This window comes from Penicillium subrubescens, assembly GCF_028828155.1.
Source record: "Penicillium subrubescens strain IBT 31985 chromosome Unknown utg000006l_segment0_segment0, whole genome shotgun sequence".
Classification (NCBI taxonomy): domain Eukaryota; kingdom Fungi; phylum Ascomycota; class Eurotiomycetes; order Eurotiales; family Aspergillaceae; genus Penicillium; species Penicillium subrubescens.
Window position 1 is genome coordinate 1,859,785 of NW_026643156.1, and position 17,612 is coordinate 1,877,396.

Genomic DNA, 17,612 nt, shown 5'->3' on the forward strand with positions numbered 1-17,612 from the left:
ATTTTACAGACCACGCAGGAAGTTAGATTCCTTGATAGCCTTCCGTCGCGCTTCTCGGGCGCTCTTGGTAACCTCCTGGCGCTTATGGAGGCCGGCAGTGGCGTCGGAGAAGGCATCTTCCGAAGGTCCGTCACGGTTGTAGGATGCGGGTGTAATATCGTAAGAGTGGTGGTGGGCAGGGATCTTAGGGGCAAGCGGTCCGGTGCGAGCAGCCAATTTCTTCTCGTAGCGCTTTCGTTGCTTCTTGTTCAGAGCTGCAACAGGATAGACATGTTAGATACAGGGAGCTTCTTCTTAAATGGGTAAGAATACTTACTGCTCGGGTCAACACCACCCTTGTCGGTCTTCGACTGCTTGCTTGCATCCCCGAGAAGGTCCCAGAGCCAGTCTGGGTACTCCGAATCCTCCTTGGCAACAATATCCGGCTTGTTCTTGAAATAGTTCAGGCCATTCATCTTGGTACCGGCCGGGCAGCTACTCGGTGGGCGCTCGACGACGGGCTTGGTAGAACTAGCGGGTTTCGCATCGGTGTGAACGCCCTCTGGGGTACTCAAAGGCTGAGAAACACCGGGGGTAGCGGAGGAGATGGCGGAGGGAGTAGTGTTATCGCCGACCGTCGTCTGGCGGGGAGCAGAGGGAGGAGGAGTAGCAGCGACAGGTGGGTTGGCAGCCTTGTCACTGTAGAATCGGAATTGATTGCGCACAATGGGCAATTGGCGAGCGGCTGTTGATGCGGTCCATGACACGGCTTGCGTCTGTTGCAGCCGGGACAGCATGGTGGTTCGGCAACTTCTGCAGATCATCGCGGGTTCTCGACTGGATACAAATTCAGTAATTGTCTTTCAATCCTTCACTGGGCCCTCAAATGGAACAGTTGACTTTTAGTAGCGCCAGTTGCGTGGATTTGATGATGGGTGTTTCGCCGTCACGAAATCGCAGAAAACTGCGGCGCGGATTGGATGCCAAGCCGGAGATGGTCATGTGACCTTGAAATACTTAAAAGTCGTGCTTATTTCTATGCTTCTTGTCACGAGAGATTAAACAACTTTATTTGAACTCTCCTTGGCAAACAGTTAACAGTCTCAAAATCAGTCATTATTTCTCCAAATTGAGCTCCCCAACAAGTACCTCCTCAACAATGTAGTCACTCTGCATTTGTTTGTATCACGTGACTGTATCAACGTCGTCGGAACAATAGCAGCAGTGGAGACCGGAGAACGGAGATACTAACTAGTTAGTTAACTAAATTGCCAACTAACTAGGGGCTTTATTTAGAGCAATTCAGACTTGTTGATCTCCAATTGGTGCACAGTATGATTTGCTAAGCAGTATTTCCGACTAACATCTCATGCCTCAGGCGCCAATTCTCTGGATCTTCCAGGCATTCTATCTTCAGTGAGCAATCGTGTTGCTATTGCTACTCCAGAACTTGATAGATAATCAAAAACAGGAATTGGGTGTTTACACATTATTTGGCTCTTGAAGCTTACTGGAAGATAGGATTTCCTCATAAATTTCGACTTTTATTAGGGTCATGCAGACTCGCCAGCGGACACATATATATGTACGACCGCGAGTGAAAACACGATAAGTACAAATCAAAGAATGCTCATACAATGCATCTCTAGTCAAAATACTAATCCCGGACAAGAAAAAAAAGAAACAAACATCACGCAGCCGAAACAACACTGCCAAGTCACCGCCGGTTCTGCGAGGGGAATATTAAGTGGAACAGGCGCAGTAATGAACACACCAAAGAGAAAAAGAGAAAAAAGAAAAAACCAAGGAACAATCAATCAACAAAACTCATAGTGTGGTCATGAAGACAATCCACTGACATCCAGGAAATTACAGATATCCTCGCAAGCATCCTTCAGCGACTTTTGAGTCTTCCACTGCAGCTCTTGTTGAGACCGGTCAACGACCGCAACGCAAGAACCCACGTCACCCTCGCGGCGATCTGCGGCTTTCCGAGGAATTGGCTTGGAGATAACTGACTCCATGGTGGTGACAACATCCAAAACAGAGTTGCCGGATCCCGTGCCAAGGTTGAATGTGCGGAAGTTCTCGGCCAGCTTGCCCTCGTTTGCAGTGCTAAGCGCAGCAATGTGCCCCCGAGCGAGGTCAGTGACATGGATGAAATCCCGGATGGCCGTGCCATCAGTCGTGTCCCAGTCGGTTCCGAACATTTGAAGTTCAGCATATTGACCGGTCATCACTTTGACGACTACTGGGAGCAGATTGGTAGGTGCTTGTCGTGGGTCCTCTCCTAGAAGTCCAGACGAATCACATCCAACAGGGTTGAAATAACGGAGGACAACAATAGTCCACTCGGGATCCGATGCAGCAAGATCGGCAAGGATGGTCTCGCAGATCCATTTAGTGCGTCCATATGGGTTGGTGATTCCTGTGCACCCAGGCTGGAGAGTTTGCGTTTCCCCATTGCTGTCTATGTAGACCTCCTCTCTGTGCACACAGAGCTCCTCTTTCAAAGGCAGTCCCGAAGTTGCGAGGGTGCCATATACAGTGGCCGAAGAAGAGAAGATGAAAGTCTTGATACCAAAGTCTCCAAGCGTTGAAGCAAAATCGATCAAACCGCTGACGTTGTTTGCATAGTACTTCAGCGGATGTCTGATGCTCTCCTCAACAGCCTTGTATGCTGCAAAATGGATGACACCGGCAATCTTCGACTTTGGAGTTCCCCACCTCGATGCGAGACGGTACTCCTGGAGAAGATCCTTGAGGGCTGATGTATCCCGGTAATCATGCGCATGCAGCCGCAGTGATGGCATTTTTGATCCATGTGTGTCGTGGAATTTCTGAGCCAGAATTTTGATGCGGTCGAACACAACTTCGAACGAGTTGCTGAGATTGTCGATAACAATCACATTATAGCCAGACTTGAGAAGCTCCAGTGTGGTGTGACTTCCGATGAATCCCAGACCACCGGTGACAAGAATATATTGATTTTCTTGGGGAAGTCTTCGTAACAGCTCGTCAAGATTGTCGAACAAGACAGAAGACTCTGTGGCAGGAGTGTCCACCGAGCTTGGGGATTCACTCTCCACAGGAGTGCTTGCATTGGATCGCCGACGACTGTCCATTGCGATATGGAATGCGAACGGTGAATGTCTGGATGAAGTGACCAAGAAAAAAAAAACAAGATTTGAAGTTAACACCCTGCCACTCAAGCGAAGAAAGGCAGAGGAGTCAAGGAACAGGCTTTTTATAGACTATTTGAAACAATGACGGGAGATCCGCCCTGGACCCTCAGACGACCACAAAGCAAAATTTATACACCGGGGAATAGACCCTGCGTTGCCTTGTTGCCTGAGAGTGTGCTCGTTTAGTTCGATCTATTGTGTCATACCCTGGTCAACAAATGGGGAATCAGGGACGCCTCAGCGCCGGCAAAAATGGAAGAAATGAAGCTGAAGTAGCATAAGCCAGCCTGGAAAAGTTCACTAAGGGCCCAGAAGGAGGCGAACAAAGGAAGAATTCGCGATAGACCAAAGAACAGTCAGGCAGGATCCCCGTGGATAGTGGGCCAGGCATGCGGCTGGACCTTGGGATATGGCCCTCCAGGACCGAATAAATGTCCTAAGCGCCTCCACCGTGAAGGTACGTCTAGGACCCTCAGCTCGGGCTAATGGCCGTATCATACTAACAAATGGATTGCTCGCTACATCTCATATAATATCCTAACTGCATCTCATAGGGTCGAGACCCGCCCGGTCTATTTCGGGTCGGCGCAAAGACACTAAAGGCTAGGCTTGGTTAATTTTTTATTATTTCTTTTTTACTTTTTACTACTAAGACATACAACAACGGGTTACCAAGTGTAGGTTTTTGGCCTTATGCTAGTTGGAATATATGGTATCATAGCAATGACCTTGATGAATCCACTTCTCGTTATTTCAAACCACCGTTCCCCTTCGAATTGATTCTCCGTGCCCATTCCCCATTTATTTTGACTATGACTGCCATGACATCGGAAGAAAAGCACGTGAGCAGGCGAGGGTGCCTTAAGTCCAAATGGGCTCGAATTCTCTTGGCCGTACTCGTTTTCATCGTTCTTTGTGCTGCTATCATACCAGCCGTTGTTGTCACCACTCTTCGCAAGAAAAACAGTATGGGTCCAAAATCCAAAGTCTTCGTGCCACTCTACGTTTACCCTGCTCCTGGAGCGTGGACTCCGCTGGAAAATGTGTAGGTTCCATCCTTCCCATTCAGCCCAGCCCCTCCTTACGATCACTGCCTCGATCCTCAATCCAATGTTCGATCCCAAGCAGTCGGTAGTCCGCCACATACTGTACATGGCAAGGTTGATGTCGTGCCGTGCTGCTAGCCAACCCTGCCCCCCGCATGATGGCCCCCCTATCCATTGCTCTAAATCGAATCCAGTAATTCTTTTTGCAGAAAAAGGACGTCGTTTTGCTAAAACGCCACCAGGATCTCTGCCCATCCCGATGTCAATTTTACCGTCGTAATCAACCCGGGAAACGGCCCAGGGCCAAACTCCTTGCCCGACGCAAATTATACTCGCGAAATACCGGTCCTTGCATCTTACACAAATGTTCGGCTTCTGGGGTATGTCCACACTTCGTATGCACAGCGCAACATATCCTTAGTCCGCAAGGATATCGAAACATACGCCGCCTGGCCCACCGAATCATCCAACTCGGACTTGGCCGTTCGGGGAATATTTTTCGATGAAGCACCCCAGCAATACAGTGCCCAGTCCCTCACTTATTTGCAAAATCTGACCGACTTGGTCAAAGAGCTGAAAGGCTTTGGCTCCAATGGCTTTGTAAGTTGAAAAAATCTCCTAAAATCTGGTAGCTTAATCACTATTGCTCCGCTTTTGATGCCCCCCTTGCATCGCCCAATCGTTTATACGTACTTTGGATTCTCTATGCCATTCGCGTGGCATTCCCAGCAGACCCTGCTTTTTCTATTCTTTTAGGGTTTTCTTTTCCTCGGATTAGACAAGTTTGTCTTTGTTACCGCTTGCTACTTGAATCATTACCAAATTGCTTCATCCGGGCATATCAAGCGAGCTTCATGATTGCTAACGACTACTGTCAGGTGGTGCACAACCCTGGAGCTGTCCCAGACTCTCGTTACTTGGCATCGGCCGACTCAACCGTGGTCTTCGAAGGGACATACAACTCGTTCCAGGAGCGGCAGGGAGCTAACCTGTTCACGGATATCCCGGACAGCAACCGTACCCAGCTGTGCGCCGTTATCCACTCAGTCCCTGACACTGTGGAAGGGTCTGAGCTGCGCGGCTTGGTAAAAGAATCCCGTAAAGTGGTCGATGAGCTTTACATTACTCACCTCAGCACCGATTACTACGCTAGCTTTGGGTCAAAGTGGACTGAGTTTGTGGATCTAATGGCGGCGTGAGGCTCGCTCGGTGGTGACATGTACATATCATCGACATAATGACCCTGCGTAATGAGGTGTCGGATAACTTGCATTTGCATTTGGGCCCAGCCGCGCTTTCCCTCTACTTTGATGCACTTTAAAATTATATTTTTCATAGAACTGCCTTCTAGAGGCTTTGCAAGCTATTGCCCGCCAGTCCGCCACGATCCAAAATTTCACCGCCTCTTTTTACTTGTCTCCTTATTCAAACGACCGAGACTATCATCGGCTAAAATTGAAAAGCAAAGGCCAAAGCACGAATGAGAATTTACGGAGTAGATGGGTAACAAACATTCATAGCAGGAAAATTGGCAACAAGGAAAAAAAAAATAAAGCTCAGATGTAGTTAGCCTCGGTCGAGTGAAGTCGGGTACGTATTGTCGTAATTTTCATTCTGGAACCGTATCTGATACAACCATGGTTCCAAGTATAGTCCCAACATGGAACAAACCCGCTCATTGCTCAAAAGGGTCATGCCTATGGCGGTTTAGACCGTTAGAGTTTCACTATGGCCTCGGTATCAACTTGATCGCAATTCTCGGAGTTTTTGTCAGCACCGGCCATAAACATGGGTTGTTTAGGTACACCTGGTGCGAAAGATCAGGTCATGATGATGCAAGCCTGTATAACCCCAGTCGTTTTTCAGATTCGGGCATAAGAGAATCACCTTCCTTTATTGGAACTGGGCCTGGCAGGATTTATTCAACAAAGCAACTTTGGCTGATTTGGCCCCGGGTGTCATGCAAGATGTGCTGTACGGGCTGGGATGTCTTCAATGCTACAATGAGTTTCTCCGGGGAGATCCTAAAATAGTGACCTTCCTTTCTTTACGCCAGTCGTACCATGGGGTTGCAACATCACATATAAACTTGAACTGGCCATAGGATGCCTTAATTCGAGACTTTGCTAAGACATACATAACGTGATATCAGCATCTATCCTGAAATTAGCTCCTCTACTCGCGCTTTTCTTGGCAAGGAGAGGACTACTACAACCGATTGAACAGACTGAGACATCATCGTGATACATGACAAAGATTCCGCTCCGAGTCTCTTGCAGTGGAGACCAGAATGACGGGACAGCACCACGCTGCGATGAAACTGAGGTGCTGGACATCCCGGGCGAATTGAAAACAGATACCCTAGCATACGTGAGAAAATGGACAAAGTAAAAAACGACGATGTCGCAAAGAGTTACACCGGGCGCAACTTGTAAAAATTGATGTTACTGGGTCTGAGAATGGAGTATGGGGGCCAGCTAGTACAACACAGATTTCCTAGCAACTGGGTCTGTGACTGTACCATGTGTTTTTGCAAGATGAAACCCCTCCCAGCCGCACTCGATTCTGAGTTCACAATAATCCATTCAATTGGGAACATTTTGAATTTGTGACCCAGTCCATCCCCGACCCCTGGCAATGCGATCCACTATAGCGGAAGCCACGCCCTCGTGGCAGACACCAGGTACCTCGGACAGGAATGGTAACCCTGTTGAAAATCCTTGATGATTTTCGATCTATCTCTTGGCTGATCGAGCTACACGGCGCCAACCGGAATGCCGAATCCCGGTTAACCTTTTCAAGCTATCAAGTGGTCGATCGATCGTTGTTGAACTCTTCTAAGTACGAGCACATCACGAACTCCGTCGCATCCGGAGCGGCTACAGGGGTGGATACACTGGATAGAGATGCTGGCGCAAGCGGAGGTATGTGGCCCGCATAGCGCGAACTGGTCTACAAGAGCACAAAGCACAAAGCAAAAAGTGCATGGTGCATGTGCAGGAAATCGGGAGGCGTGGAAGTCAGGGACTCGCGACTCGCCATGCTTTCGTCCAAGGGGTATCTGCGGCCCCCTTTCAGCGACAACCTGGTAGAAAATGTGTCCATGTTACACTAAAACGTGGATGGCAGTCACGGTTCCAACTATAATTATCACCAACTGGAAAACCAACAAGATTGCGCCAGAAGTTCTCAGATTTGAAACCTCGCGAATGGCGACATATCCTGGGAATTACTATACATACAACCCGGGCGATCGAGATCGATCTTGGCCACTGTGCCAATTCATCTGGAACACCTTGGCAAAGCAGAAGAGTGGGTAAATCGAACTAGCCAATCATTTGACTCTTTCATCCGTGGTCTTTCACCCCGTTGTTCCACGAAGTATCACCACAACTCATTAGGTAGGAATCGGCCTTTCTGAAGCGGCGGCCACAGCAAAAGTGGAGTCTGTATGAAGTAGACTCACCGACGGAGAACCCCAACCTTCCACCATGGACCAATAAACACCAATAGCCATGGTTCGTCGTCAGGAACCGGGGAGATCCGCTCGGGAGCCACTCGGGAGCAACAGGAGGGTCCGATCTTAGCGCTCGCCTTCGTTGGTTGAAGTGACTGATTTTTTTCTTCAGACCCCACTCAGCCCCCATCGGACTCCCGGAGCATTGCTTTTTGCAGCTTTACGCTTGAAAAGTGGAATCATATTGATGGATCACATCTGAAGCACCCAGAGATTTTCGAGCCTTTAATCGCTCTAACCGAACCCAATCTTGCAACGACCTCCGTGTTGCCACTATTGCGGGCCAAACGATCGTACGGGTCGAGGTGAGAGACCCCATCACATATTCCTAAATCCTCTCAAGGATTTCCAGTTTAGTTCGGACTTTTAGCTCGGGTGAAAAATCTGACTATAACGCTGGGTGGAGATGGCCCGTGATAGCTTGGTACTTGGTACCTAGTGCTTCGCCACTGACGCCTATACTTGAGTGGCTGGGGCAGTTTGGCCCCTGCAGCTCGTGAAGCTTTGATGGTTGCTTCTCGTTGAGACAATTTGGTGTCACAAAATCGACATGCAAGGGCGAGAGATCAAAGTTAATATCCCGATCATCGAGAAATAGAATTTCTGATATATCCGATACCATTGGTCGGTGAGCGCTCGTGTTTCTTCAGATGCAGCGTAGAAGAAAGTGAGAGAGTAAGTGGCTGTTCCAAAAAGACGCCTCTCGGAGTTAATGTATTTTTGGTAGTAAGCGAGTTTTTGCAAATCGTGAAATTTTCGGGCGTATGTATTATGTATTGTACCGCTGTAATTTTCCCCTCCTTTCGTTCCAACTCGAGAAAGCAACCATACTGTGTATATTACGTGCTAGCATGGTCAATGCAGCACCCATTTGTCATTGGCACTGGCCACTTTTCTAATGCTTCCAGAGAGCATCTCCGCAAAACATAACCAATCACATCCATTGCACTTATGCCAGTCGTCGTCAGAGCCAAGACTGCCAAGACCAACAAACAGCACCGGATGAATTGCCGTATTGATCGGCGAGAATATTCGGATGGCAGCCGAGAGCACCTACCTTCACTACTCTACCAGACTTCCAAGACGCTATAGAGACTAACTAACAACCGAATCCCGAATTCAAGGAAGCGAAGGCCATGACAAGACCTTGGTCAAAGGACTTGTCCGTATTGCTGGCCTTGGCTACCGGAGTTACTCGGAAGTCGTCTTTTGTCTTTGTTGGGCGGCAATTCCACCACCGTCCTTCCGACTGAGAATTTACTAGCCCCCAATCCCGTCACCATGGAGAAGCTAGGCACGCCAACGGGAAAAGTTCGTTTATTGGACCCCATCAGCCACACATGGTGACTACTGACAAGAGCGAGACGCTAAATCCTAAATCGTGACTTGGGGCTGTGATGGCGGGTCGACGTGGCTAGCGCTCGATAATCTCCCCTTCGTTTAACAGTTAAGCGACGTAGAACGCGAAGCGTGGGGGTTTAGCAGTTCATGGCGCTATTGAGAGGCGCAAAGGCAATTGAGGCAGAATTGGGGAGCTGAAGATGGGCGGTATCCATCGTGATGGGCCTTGACATACGGGTATTTGGATTCACAAACTATGAGGAAAATGAAGTCATCGTGACTGTGGGTTACTTTTGGTAGAAGCGCTTGAGAGCCGAAACTTTTTGGTGGAAATTACCCGAGCAGGAAGTATTATATTGGTATATGCAATGCAGGTGATGTGATCAAGGTTCGAAAAAACAGATACAGGTAAAAAACCAAAACCGCGAGTCATGGACGTCATGGTTAGCAGTATTCCACCCAATTGTCCAGGTCCATGTTCTTGATAACGGTAAAACCGCGAGTCATGGACGTCATGGTTAGCAGTATTCCACCCAATTGTCCAGGTCCATGTTCTTGATAACGGTGGAGAAGTTGCCAGCGCTGGCGGCATTGCAAGCCGAGGACTTTTGAGAGGTCGTGACGGCTTGATTGTTGTTGGTGGTATCGCCCTTGGGGTATTCGATGTGGAAAACAGGCTTGCCGGCCTCGGTGAATGCCGCATAGGTATCGCACTCGGTATACTGAGCGCATTGCTCATTGACAGACCACTGCATGTTACTGAGGACGGAGTCGATGATGGCGCCGCCATTCTTGAGACCCACGGACAGGTTGCGGCTGTGAGCTTGACCGGCGAGCCAATTCACGTAGTTAATCGCGTCATCTTTGGTCAACTTGAGCCCGTTGGAGTTGTCGTAGGCGTCAATGTTGTCGGGGTCAACGCCATCGCAACCCTTGGTCACTGCCAGATCGAGGCGGGTTTGCATGATCTTGCGCACATTGTTGGAGTTTGTGTCGAGCCACTTCTCACCAGGCCAATCATCGAGATTGTTGCCCAGGTCCGCTGACGCGAAATCACTGGCATCAGAGCGCCACTTCTCATAGGTTCCAGCAGAGAAGTAGCAGATGACCTTGCGACCAAGACCCTGAAGCTTCGAGATCATGGTCTTGTCGTTGTCGAAAAGGTCAATGTCGTAGACGTCGGCGTCCACGGAGGTGTCATTGAGAGCATACAGGAGCTCAATCTGCCACTTGACACCCACTGCTGGCTGCCATTTCACCGTCCCATTGCCGCTGGTGGTTCCATTTCCACCGGTACCAGTGCCGCCACTTCCACTGCCTTCACCTTCGCCTTCGCCGCTGCCTCCATTGTTCAAGCCCACGCCCAGGCCAACGCCGAGTCCAACACCGAGTGCGACGATGATGAGGGCAACGAGAGAAGCGACAAAAATCTTCTTTTTGGCAGTCCAGGCTGCCCAGCCAGTCTTTGTTGTCATCTTATCCATGTTTGATGGGATCGCAAGGACGGGTCAAGTTGGAATCGGGAGGATGATTTCTCGGAGGTTCAAGAAATTCCGGTGCCAGTTTCAGCAGCAAGCTGGCATAATCAAAGGGGGGCCAAGCTTTAAGACAAGAGGTAGATCACTGGAGAAAGATAATATATATCAAACAAATCAAGTGAGTTTGTAGGCAATAGGCATCTTTCAGCTCAGAATAAAATAAAAGGGTCCTAAGGGAAATGGGCCCAGACCACAGGGTTCTGCGGCTGAGGGTGTGGCGATCTTTCCCAACTACTACGATAATAGCAATCGCAGGACCCCGGCTGTTACCATGTGGAGGCTGATCTGATACCTTAGCTGCCTGCGATGCTGCTTCAGGTACATCCAAGGACTCCTGAACTGTTGAACCAAAATGGTGAGCGACTACAAAGAAAGGGAAAAAGTGAAAGGGAAACTCGGGAGCCTAGTGATCAGCGCCAAGCTAACTGAGCCACATCTGCAGCTCTTTCGAAAAGTTTCAGTCAGAGCCAGTCAGAGGATGCGACCGTGTTCACACAGCCAGCAATGATCGGTGCTTCCTGGGGGGGGAGAGAAAGACAAAATTTCGGCCATTCACGGACCGGGTAGGGCAGGAAATAAGGTGGTGGAACCAGTGCTGATCTACCGAGGTTTGTCAACCGATCGTAGCGAGCCATTAATTGGGTAGTGAACTAGGCAACAAACACGAAAATTAGGTATACGAAGCGCCTAATTTCTCTATCAAACACCCTGTAACTATTTGCAGATCCTATGTTGTAAGTAGAGTATCATCGAGGAGGGCAAAGCAACAGGTCTCCTACGCGAGAACGGGTCACTACTGTAGGAGTGTCTGAAAGATCCAAAATTTAGGTACCACTACTCCGTACCTGTGCAATAATCGTATGAGAAAAAAGCACAAAAAAGCAAAAACCGACCATGGGTGCAAAATCTGCCCATAGCGCTAAAATAAGAACAGACACACCCAACCATCTAACTGTACCCCTGTCTGCCAAGCCACTTAGGGCCCAATGCCGCCGATGCCGGGCGAGACCCATCTACTTAGCATTAACAGGTCTTCACAGCCGACGAGGTTGAAATCGAGGCGCGAGGCTGCAGGCCAAGGGTAGGTTACACACAGAACGAACACTGTGAGCAGTCACTTCTCAGCCAGCCCTTTCAGGAACAAACGGTACACCCCGAAGCGCCCACCCTTGAATCGACAGGACAGCATTGGGCCGTCCCTGATCCCTGGAGGGGTCGATCGACAACCCGCAAACTTGCTGAAGAATCAGAATGATTAACATCGGCCGCTTCTTGCCGGGAAATCTAGAACCTTACCAATGACTCGCGTCCTTAGCGATGCATGCGCTGGCAAGCGCTGGAAGCTCCCAAGGCGGGTTTTCGATCCCGGTGGGACCATCACCATGGATTGATTCATTAGTCCATTATTTAGTTGATTTAGTCATTTTAGTTCCCGATCGGCCGATAAGTGACTAGTGGGGGAGGCAGGCTTGAGTAGTCTGATGAAGCCATCGCCGAAGCAGCTCGCCATTTTTGCAAAATACGACCCACTCAATAGATGTAATATTACAACTCGTACCGGACGGTTTCAAATATACTCCTACTGACGGTAATACCGCCCTGAGACCCCACCAACCAACCCGTCTCTAACAGCGCATATCACGCTAATTCCTGGGAAGCCTTGGTGATCAGTCGCATTGACAAGTTTGCTTAGAAACTACTGTACCTAGGACACTAGGGCATGGCAACAGATTGCCTTCAGTCCTGACTTGCCGGGCCAGAGCCCCGGACAGGGATTCCAATCATCTGAAGTGTGAAGTACACAAACCTTTCTCCATACTTCGTACAGTAGTGCCGCAACCTGCCTTGAAAGTGGAAAAAGTAACTACAGTACATTAGATTTTTTGACTCCTAGTCTATGACCCTATGACTCTAAGTATGTCAGGCATAAGGCTGGGGTCTTGACTTTTGCTGGCTCGCTTGCATTTGCCTCCTGCAATTTATGCCTCTCCACATCCACGTCTCCCCCTGCCCATTTTTAGCCTTCAAACGACCTAAATACAAGAAGGGGATAGTTAGCTTTGAAGTGGGTAGTAAGAACCAGAACGCAAGCTAAAGAGAAAAAGTAGCCAATTGGAATCTGTGCGTAAGTTTGATCCGTACTGTAGATAACCCAATCGCCTGATTCTCCCAGCGACAATCCCCCCCCGTGCGCCACACCCGCTGCTTGAGACGCCAGCTAGAACAATCTCGCTCTCTCAATACGGAGAAGCGGCATGTAAAAAGTCCCGGAGCTGGGACCGTCATACCGTGCCAAGAGAGACTATAGCCGCCTCCTACGGACAATTCACTCACGCCATTCCCCTTCCATTTCACGCGGATGAAATCTATTTCCAACTCTATGTCGCCATGCGGTGGTCACCTAGGCCATGCAAGTGTTGTAAGCATCTCGCCAAACTTCCCTCTCGTAGTGCTTTGGGCCAAGGGCCCCTGGCCCCCTGGTGAGTCCTCCCCCCGCCTCCACGCCTGCAGCGGCATAGTGCTCACCCTCGGAGACTTCGAAAGCCCAGCCCTAGGCATACTCTAGTGCTGCGAATATATCCGATCACCAATTAAATCCTCACGGGATGTTATCATTCTCCAGAATAATTCTCCTAGCCCGATCCAAGACGGTGGCATGTCGTCTCCATTCTCCTAGTTTGAGCCGCGTGAGGCTGTGGTGCGTCGATGACATTCGTATTAGTGATGTCTCATCCAGCCCGAAGCCAACCCGTTCGCCCACAGCCAAGGCTGATTCGTTGTACAAGCACGAAAAAGCTACCTCTTTAGGCCCAGATTCTCCGAATGAGTCCAGATGTTGCGCGTGGCCACAAATCTGACGAGAAGAGGGGAAGTCTTCGGCGTCGCCGTTAGTGGATGACGGGCAAACGGCCCAACTAGATGCTATACTAGCACATCATGATTCATGACAACTCAGAAGAAGCTAGTTCTGCCTTACGGATGTTAGCTTCACCGATCGGAGTAAACGGAGGCTCAACGTGAGCTCTTCGACCCGACCCGACTTGGTGAAAGACTCAGTACTAACCTTGTTGTTGATCCCGTGCCAATCTAGAACTGTCTACCAAACTCAATTAAAGATATATATAGTTAAATTTCGCTTGCTAACTTACCAAAGTTGAAGAAAAATTGGGTCGGAATTGACTTTGAGCTTAACAGTGTAGACATGACTGAAAACGATAGACTTCGTATAGTGTACAACATAACATACTTTGGACCTGCAGCGTCAGATTTTGTACCTGCTGACAACTGCTGACCGGGCAGACCGCCACTTCTACCACCTCCATGCCCGTCAGCAAACCCCGTGGGGTCTGAGTTTGCACCAAGCTTTGGAAGTCTATGCACGGCACCTCGTATTCGCGTGTGATTCTGAAGGGAGACGTAAGCTGCAAGGGTATTTACTTTTTCATAGATTTACTTTTTTCATATTGAAAAATAAATTTTATGAGCAAAAAGCAGGCTTGAATTAGATTACTCTCCATCACAAATTGGAACCATTATAGACAAGTCTAGAGCACAGTCATTCACAAAGTGTAACAGAAGCTCAAAACAGATAGAAATCAACGGGGAACATTTTTTCGATGGAAACCCGATGTAAACCTCAACTCTTTTCTTACAGAGTGATAGGAGTAGAGAGGGTGAAGGTGACGGGAGAACCGGAGAGCTTGACCCAGACAGTGGCGGGGTCGCTGCCAACCTTCTCAACGGTGAAGCCCTGGGTGTTGGAGGGAAGAGAGGGGAAGGTGACGGGAATGGTCTCACTGCAGGTGTTTCCATTGGCGGAGACAGTGACAGCAGTGATCTTTCCGCTGTTGGTGGTGTAGCTCAAGGAGTAGCCACAGGCATCACGGTTGTAGCGAGCCAGGAACTGAGCAGACATGTCGGCGTGCTTGAGAGTAACCAGAGGCCAGGTAACCAGGCGGACAAACTCCTGGACCTGAGTCTCAACCCAAGCCTGGAAGATGGAGTACTTGGCAGAGACACCATTGATGGTGATAGCAGCAACATCAGCGTTGCGCAGGTTGGCCTGGTGGAACATGTAACCATCGTGGTAAAGACCGAACAGATGACGCATGGTATCGGCCTTCTCAGTAGCAAGCAGGTCGTCGAAGGTACCACTGCCGGCAGAGGTGGCAATCCACTCGTTCAGAGTGCAAGTGGGGGTGTCACAGTTGTAGTAAATACGGGTAGCCCAGCGAGGGTTCACCTGCATACCAGCGAAGCCATCAGTGGAGACGACAGTGAAGTAGGGCCACATGGCATTCTTAGTGTTGAGAAGAGCGGGACGGGTATTGTCACCGACGCAGTTCTTGATACCGTTGTCCCACCAGGCCCGGAGGGCATCACCGTTATGAAGACCAGTGATGGCAGGGGGGATGATACCGTTGGCAGTGTAGTGGGTGGCCTGATCAAGACCGTTCTGCTTCAGCCAGGCCTGGTTGAAGCTGATCTCCTTGTAAATATCAGAGTAGGTAGCATTGTTCTGCTCCTCATGGGTGAAAGTGTGAGAGATATGACCGAAGCTATTGAGGTTGGCAGGAGTAGTCCACCAGAGCAAAAGAGGGTCGCGCTGAGTGCAGGCGGTCGTCCAGGTGTAGTTGGTGGGCTTGGTGGGCCACAGGTTGGTACCAGTACCCAGGGGCTTCTCAAACTCAAGAGCGGTGTCAGGGGGAGAGTCGTACTCAATGGCACCGTTGTTGCAGGCAATGTAGCCAGCATCGGTGTTTGAAGAATTCTCAATGTTGCCGTTTCCGTTGTGGCCGACTTCAGGGAAGTAGGAGCTGCCGGCGTTCATCTTGGCATTGATGGTCTTGACCCAGTCACGGATGTTATCCATGTCCTCATTGCGAATACGGAAAGTAGTGCCGCTGGGATAGTAGATATCAGACTCAAGGAACATATCATCGATCTGCGTGTTCAGGTTCACACGACGATATCCAGCGTAGAGACCACGGGTGATCCAAGTAATCCAGGCGTGTTGGAGGTAGTTAGAAGTGGCACTCCAGGTGGTGTCAAAGCCGATGAAGAAGGCCATCTGCTCACGTCCATCGAAGTTGTTGATGACAGCAGCGGTGTTATCGGTTGAGAATACGGAGTTGGCAGCAAAAGAAGCAATCTGCTTGGTGGATGTGGTGTTGCTGATAGTAGCCGGGTAATGCCACAGACCTTCAGTGCTCACACCAGCTCCAGTTCGCAGTCCAGAGGTGGGGAAGTCGCTAATATCGCTGAAGGAGATCAATTGTTCAACGCCGGTGTTACAGCATCCACCAACAGCTGTAGTACCATAGTTGGGGCCGGGGTACACATCATACTGAACCATACGAACACCGAACGAAAGTTGGTAAGCGTACAGCTGATTCCACTGATCAGTGGTCAAGGCACTCTGGAAGCCAGACGCACCATAGTCATAGCTGACTTCGGATGCAACGACAATACCACCGAAGTTTCCTCCGGTGCTAGTGTTCAGGGCGGGGAGAGCAACACCCGCTTGAGGAACAATCAGGGTGGTGAAAGGAATACCGTAGGCATTCAGACCGGAAGAAGCAACGCCAGCGGACGCAGTGTCTCTGGCAATGACCAGGATATTAGCAGCAACGGTGGCGTGGCTAATAGCAGTGGCGGAGGCACTCGCCGAGAGGGAGACCGCCGTGGAAGACATAGTTGGCGATATTACTGGGGTACTCGATGATACTGGAGTACTCGAAGACAAGGGAGTTGAAGATTGGATAGGGGTTGAAGAGCTAACTGGGGTTGAGCTTGCAGGTACTGACGAGCTGACAGGAGTCGAGGAGCTGACAGGAGTCGAGGAGCTGGCAGGAGCAGACGAACTAACTGGAGTCGAGCTAACTGGAGTCGAGCTAACTGGAGTCGAGCTAACTGGGGTCGAGCTAACTAAAGACGAGCTTGCCGGAGCAGATGAACTTCCAGGGGCTGAAGAAGAATCTACAGTGGAAGAACCAGCAGGGCTCGAAGAAGCAATTGGGCTCGAAGCGGGCGTCGAGGACAAACTTCCACCTGCAGGGGCACTAGTAGAAGTGGCGGAGCTGCCAGGAGTGGAGCTCGGCGAGTTGACGGGTGAGCTCGAAGAGCTAGAAGCAGAGGTCGAAGTGGCAAACGTCGATGGGAAGGAGGTACTGGTAGGCGAAACAGTCTCAACAGATGAAACAATGCCACTAGTTCCGGAAGACAAAGGAGAAGAAGTAGAAAGGGTCACAGTAATAGACAAAGAAGTAGTGGTAGTAGAGCCACCAACAATACTTGTGGTAGTGGTATGGGCAGTGGTGGTAGGGGCAGTAATAACAGGGGCAGTGGTAGTATGGGCAGTGGTAGTATGGGCAGTGGTAGTAGTGGTGTGAATAGCAGCAGTAGTAGTATGAGATTGCGAAGGACGAGGAGGCTCCCAAGAAATAACTTGAGGCTTATGATCAGGCCAAACACCCGGACGAGTGTCGCATGTTATAAGGCCATAGAAGCAGCCGATTTTGATGGCCCACACAGGAGCTTGCACCATGTTGATAATAACCAGGGGTACAGGTGTTTGTAAACGAGGGGAAAGAACGCACCATGCACGAATAACGATTGACAGATAAACTGGGGCGGGATGCAGAAAGGAGGAACTTGACTTGCATCTGAGTTCCAGAGTTGACCCATCAGGCTCCTTATGTAGTTATTTTAGAATTAGATAGACCGAGTCAGACTAGTCAAGACCTATCGGCTTGTCTGACTGAGGCCACGGACAGTTACGAAGGATAATCTCCACACAGATGTCGCCGTGCTCGGCACTTTCTATCAGGATTGCAGGTGGCGTGCGATGAAGTTGACGGTGAGATTGATAGGGCAGATCGAGATCCTTTCCTAAGGGAGTGGAATGTCGGCTCGGGTCAAACGGAACCTACATTTTGGAGGGGTCTATGACACTAGAGATGGCGAGATGAGGATAGCAAATTTTTCCTGCTCATTCTATTGGCTA

The 17,612-nt window shown here is 49.8% G+C and overlaps 5 protein-coding genes across 5 annotated transcripts; 1 reads left to right on the forward strand and 4 right to left on the reverse strand.

Annotated features, from left to right (window-relative positions):
* Window positions 1-3: 3 nt before the first annotated feature.
* N7473_009165 (mitochondrial 54S ribosomal protein mL54) lies at window positions 4-803 on the reverse strand (the record flags this gene model as incomplete). The annotated part of the gene is made up of 2 exons (XM_057155104.1): window positions 4-254; window positions 317-803. 2 exons carry the CDS (start codon window positions 801-803, stop codon window positions 4-6), a joined length of 738 nt encoding a protein of 245 aa, XP_057006234.1.
* A 1,014-nt stretch (window positions 804-1,817) lies between these two features.
* On the reverse strand, window positions 1,818-3,104 carry N7473_009166 (NAD-dependent epimerase/dehydratase family protein; the record flags this gene model as incomplete). The annotated part of the gene is made up of 1 exon (XM_057155105.1): window positions 1,818-3,104. The coding sequence occupies one exon, from the start codon at window positions 3,102-3,104 to the stop codon at window positions 1,818-1,820; it is 1,287 nt and encodes a 428-aa protein (XP_057006235.1).
* A 777-nt stretch (window positions 3,105-3,881) lies between these two features.
* Window positions 3,882-5,550, forward strand: N7473_009167 (spherulation-specific family 4 protein). Its single transcript, XM_057155106.1, has 3 exons — window positions 3,882-4,209; window positions 4,453-4,810; window positions 5,089-5,550. Exons 1-3 carry the CDS (start codon window positions 3,977-3,979, stop codon window positions 5,407-5,409), a joined length of 912 nt encoding a protein of 303 aa, XP_057006236.1. The 5' UTR covers window positions 3,882-3,976; the 3' UTR covers window positions 5,410-5,550.
* A 4,036-nt stretch (window positions 5,551-9,586) lies between these two features.
* N7473_009168 (endo alpha-1,4 polygalactosaminidase) lies at window positions 9,587-10,552 on the reverse strand (the record flags this gene model as incomplete). The annotated part of the gene is made up of 1 exon (XM_057155107.1): window positions 9,587-10,552. The coding sequence occupies one exon, from the start codon at window positions 10,550-10,552 to the stop codon at window positions 9,587-9,589; it is 966 nt and encodes a 321-aa protein (XP_057006237.1).
* A 3,703-nt stretch (window positions 10,553-14,255) lies between these two features.
* agd3 (putative extracellular serine-rich protein) lies at window positions 14,256-17,153 on the reverse strand (the record flags this gene model as incomplete). Its single annotated transcript, XM_057155108.1, has 1 exon — window positions 14,256-17,153. One exon carries the CDS (start codon window positions 17,151-17,153, stop codon window positions 14,256-14,258), a length of 2,898 nt encoding a protein of 965 aa, XP_057006238.1.
* Between the last annotated feature and the right edge of the window lie 459 nt (window positions 17,154-17,612).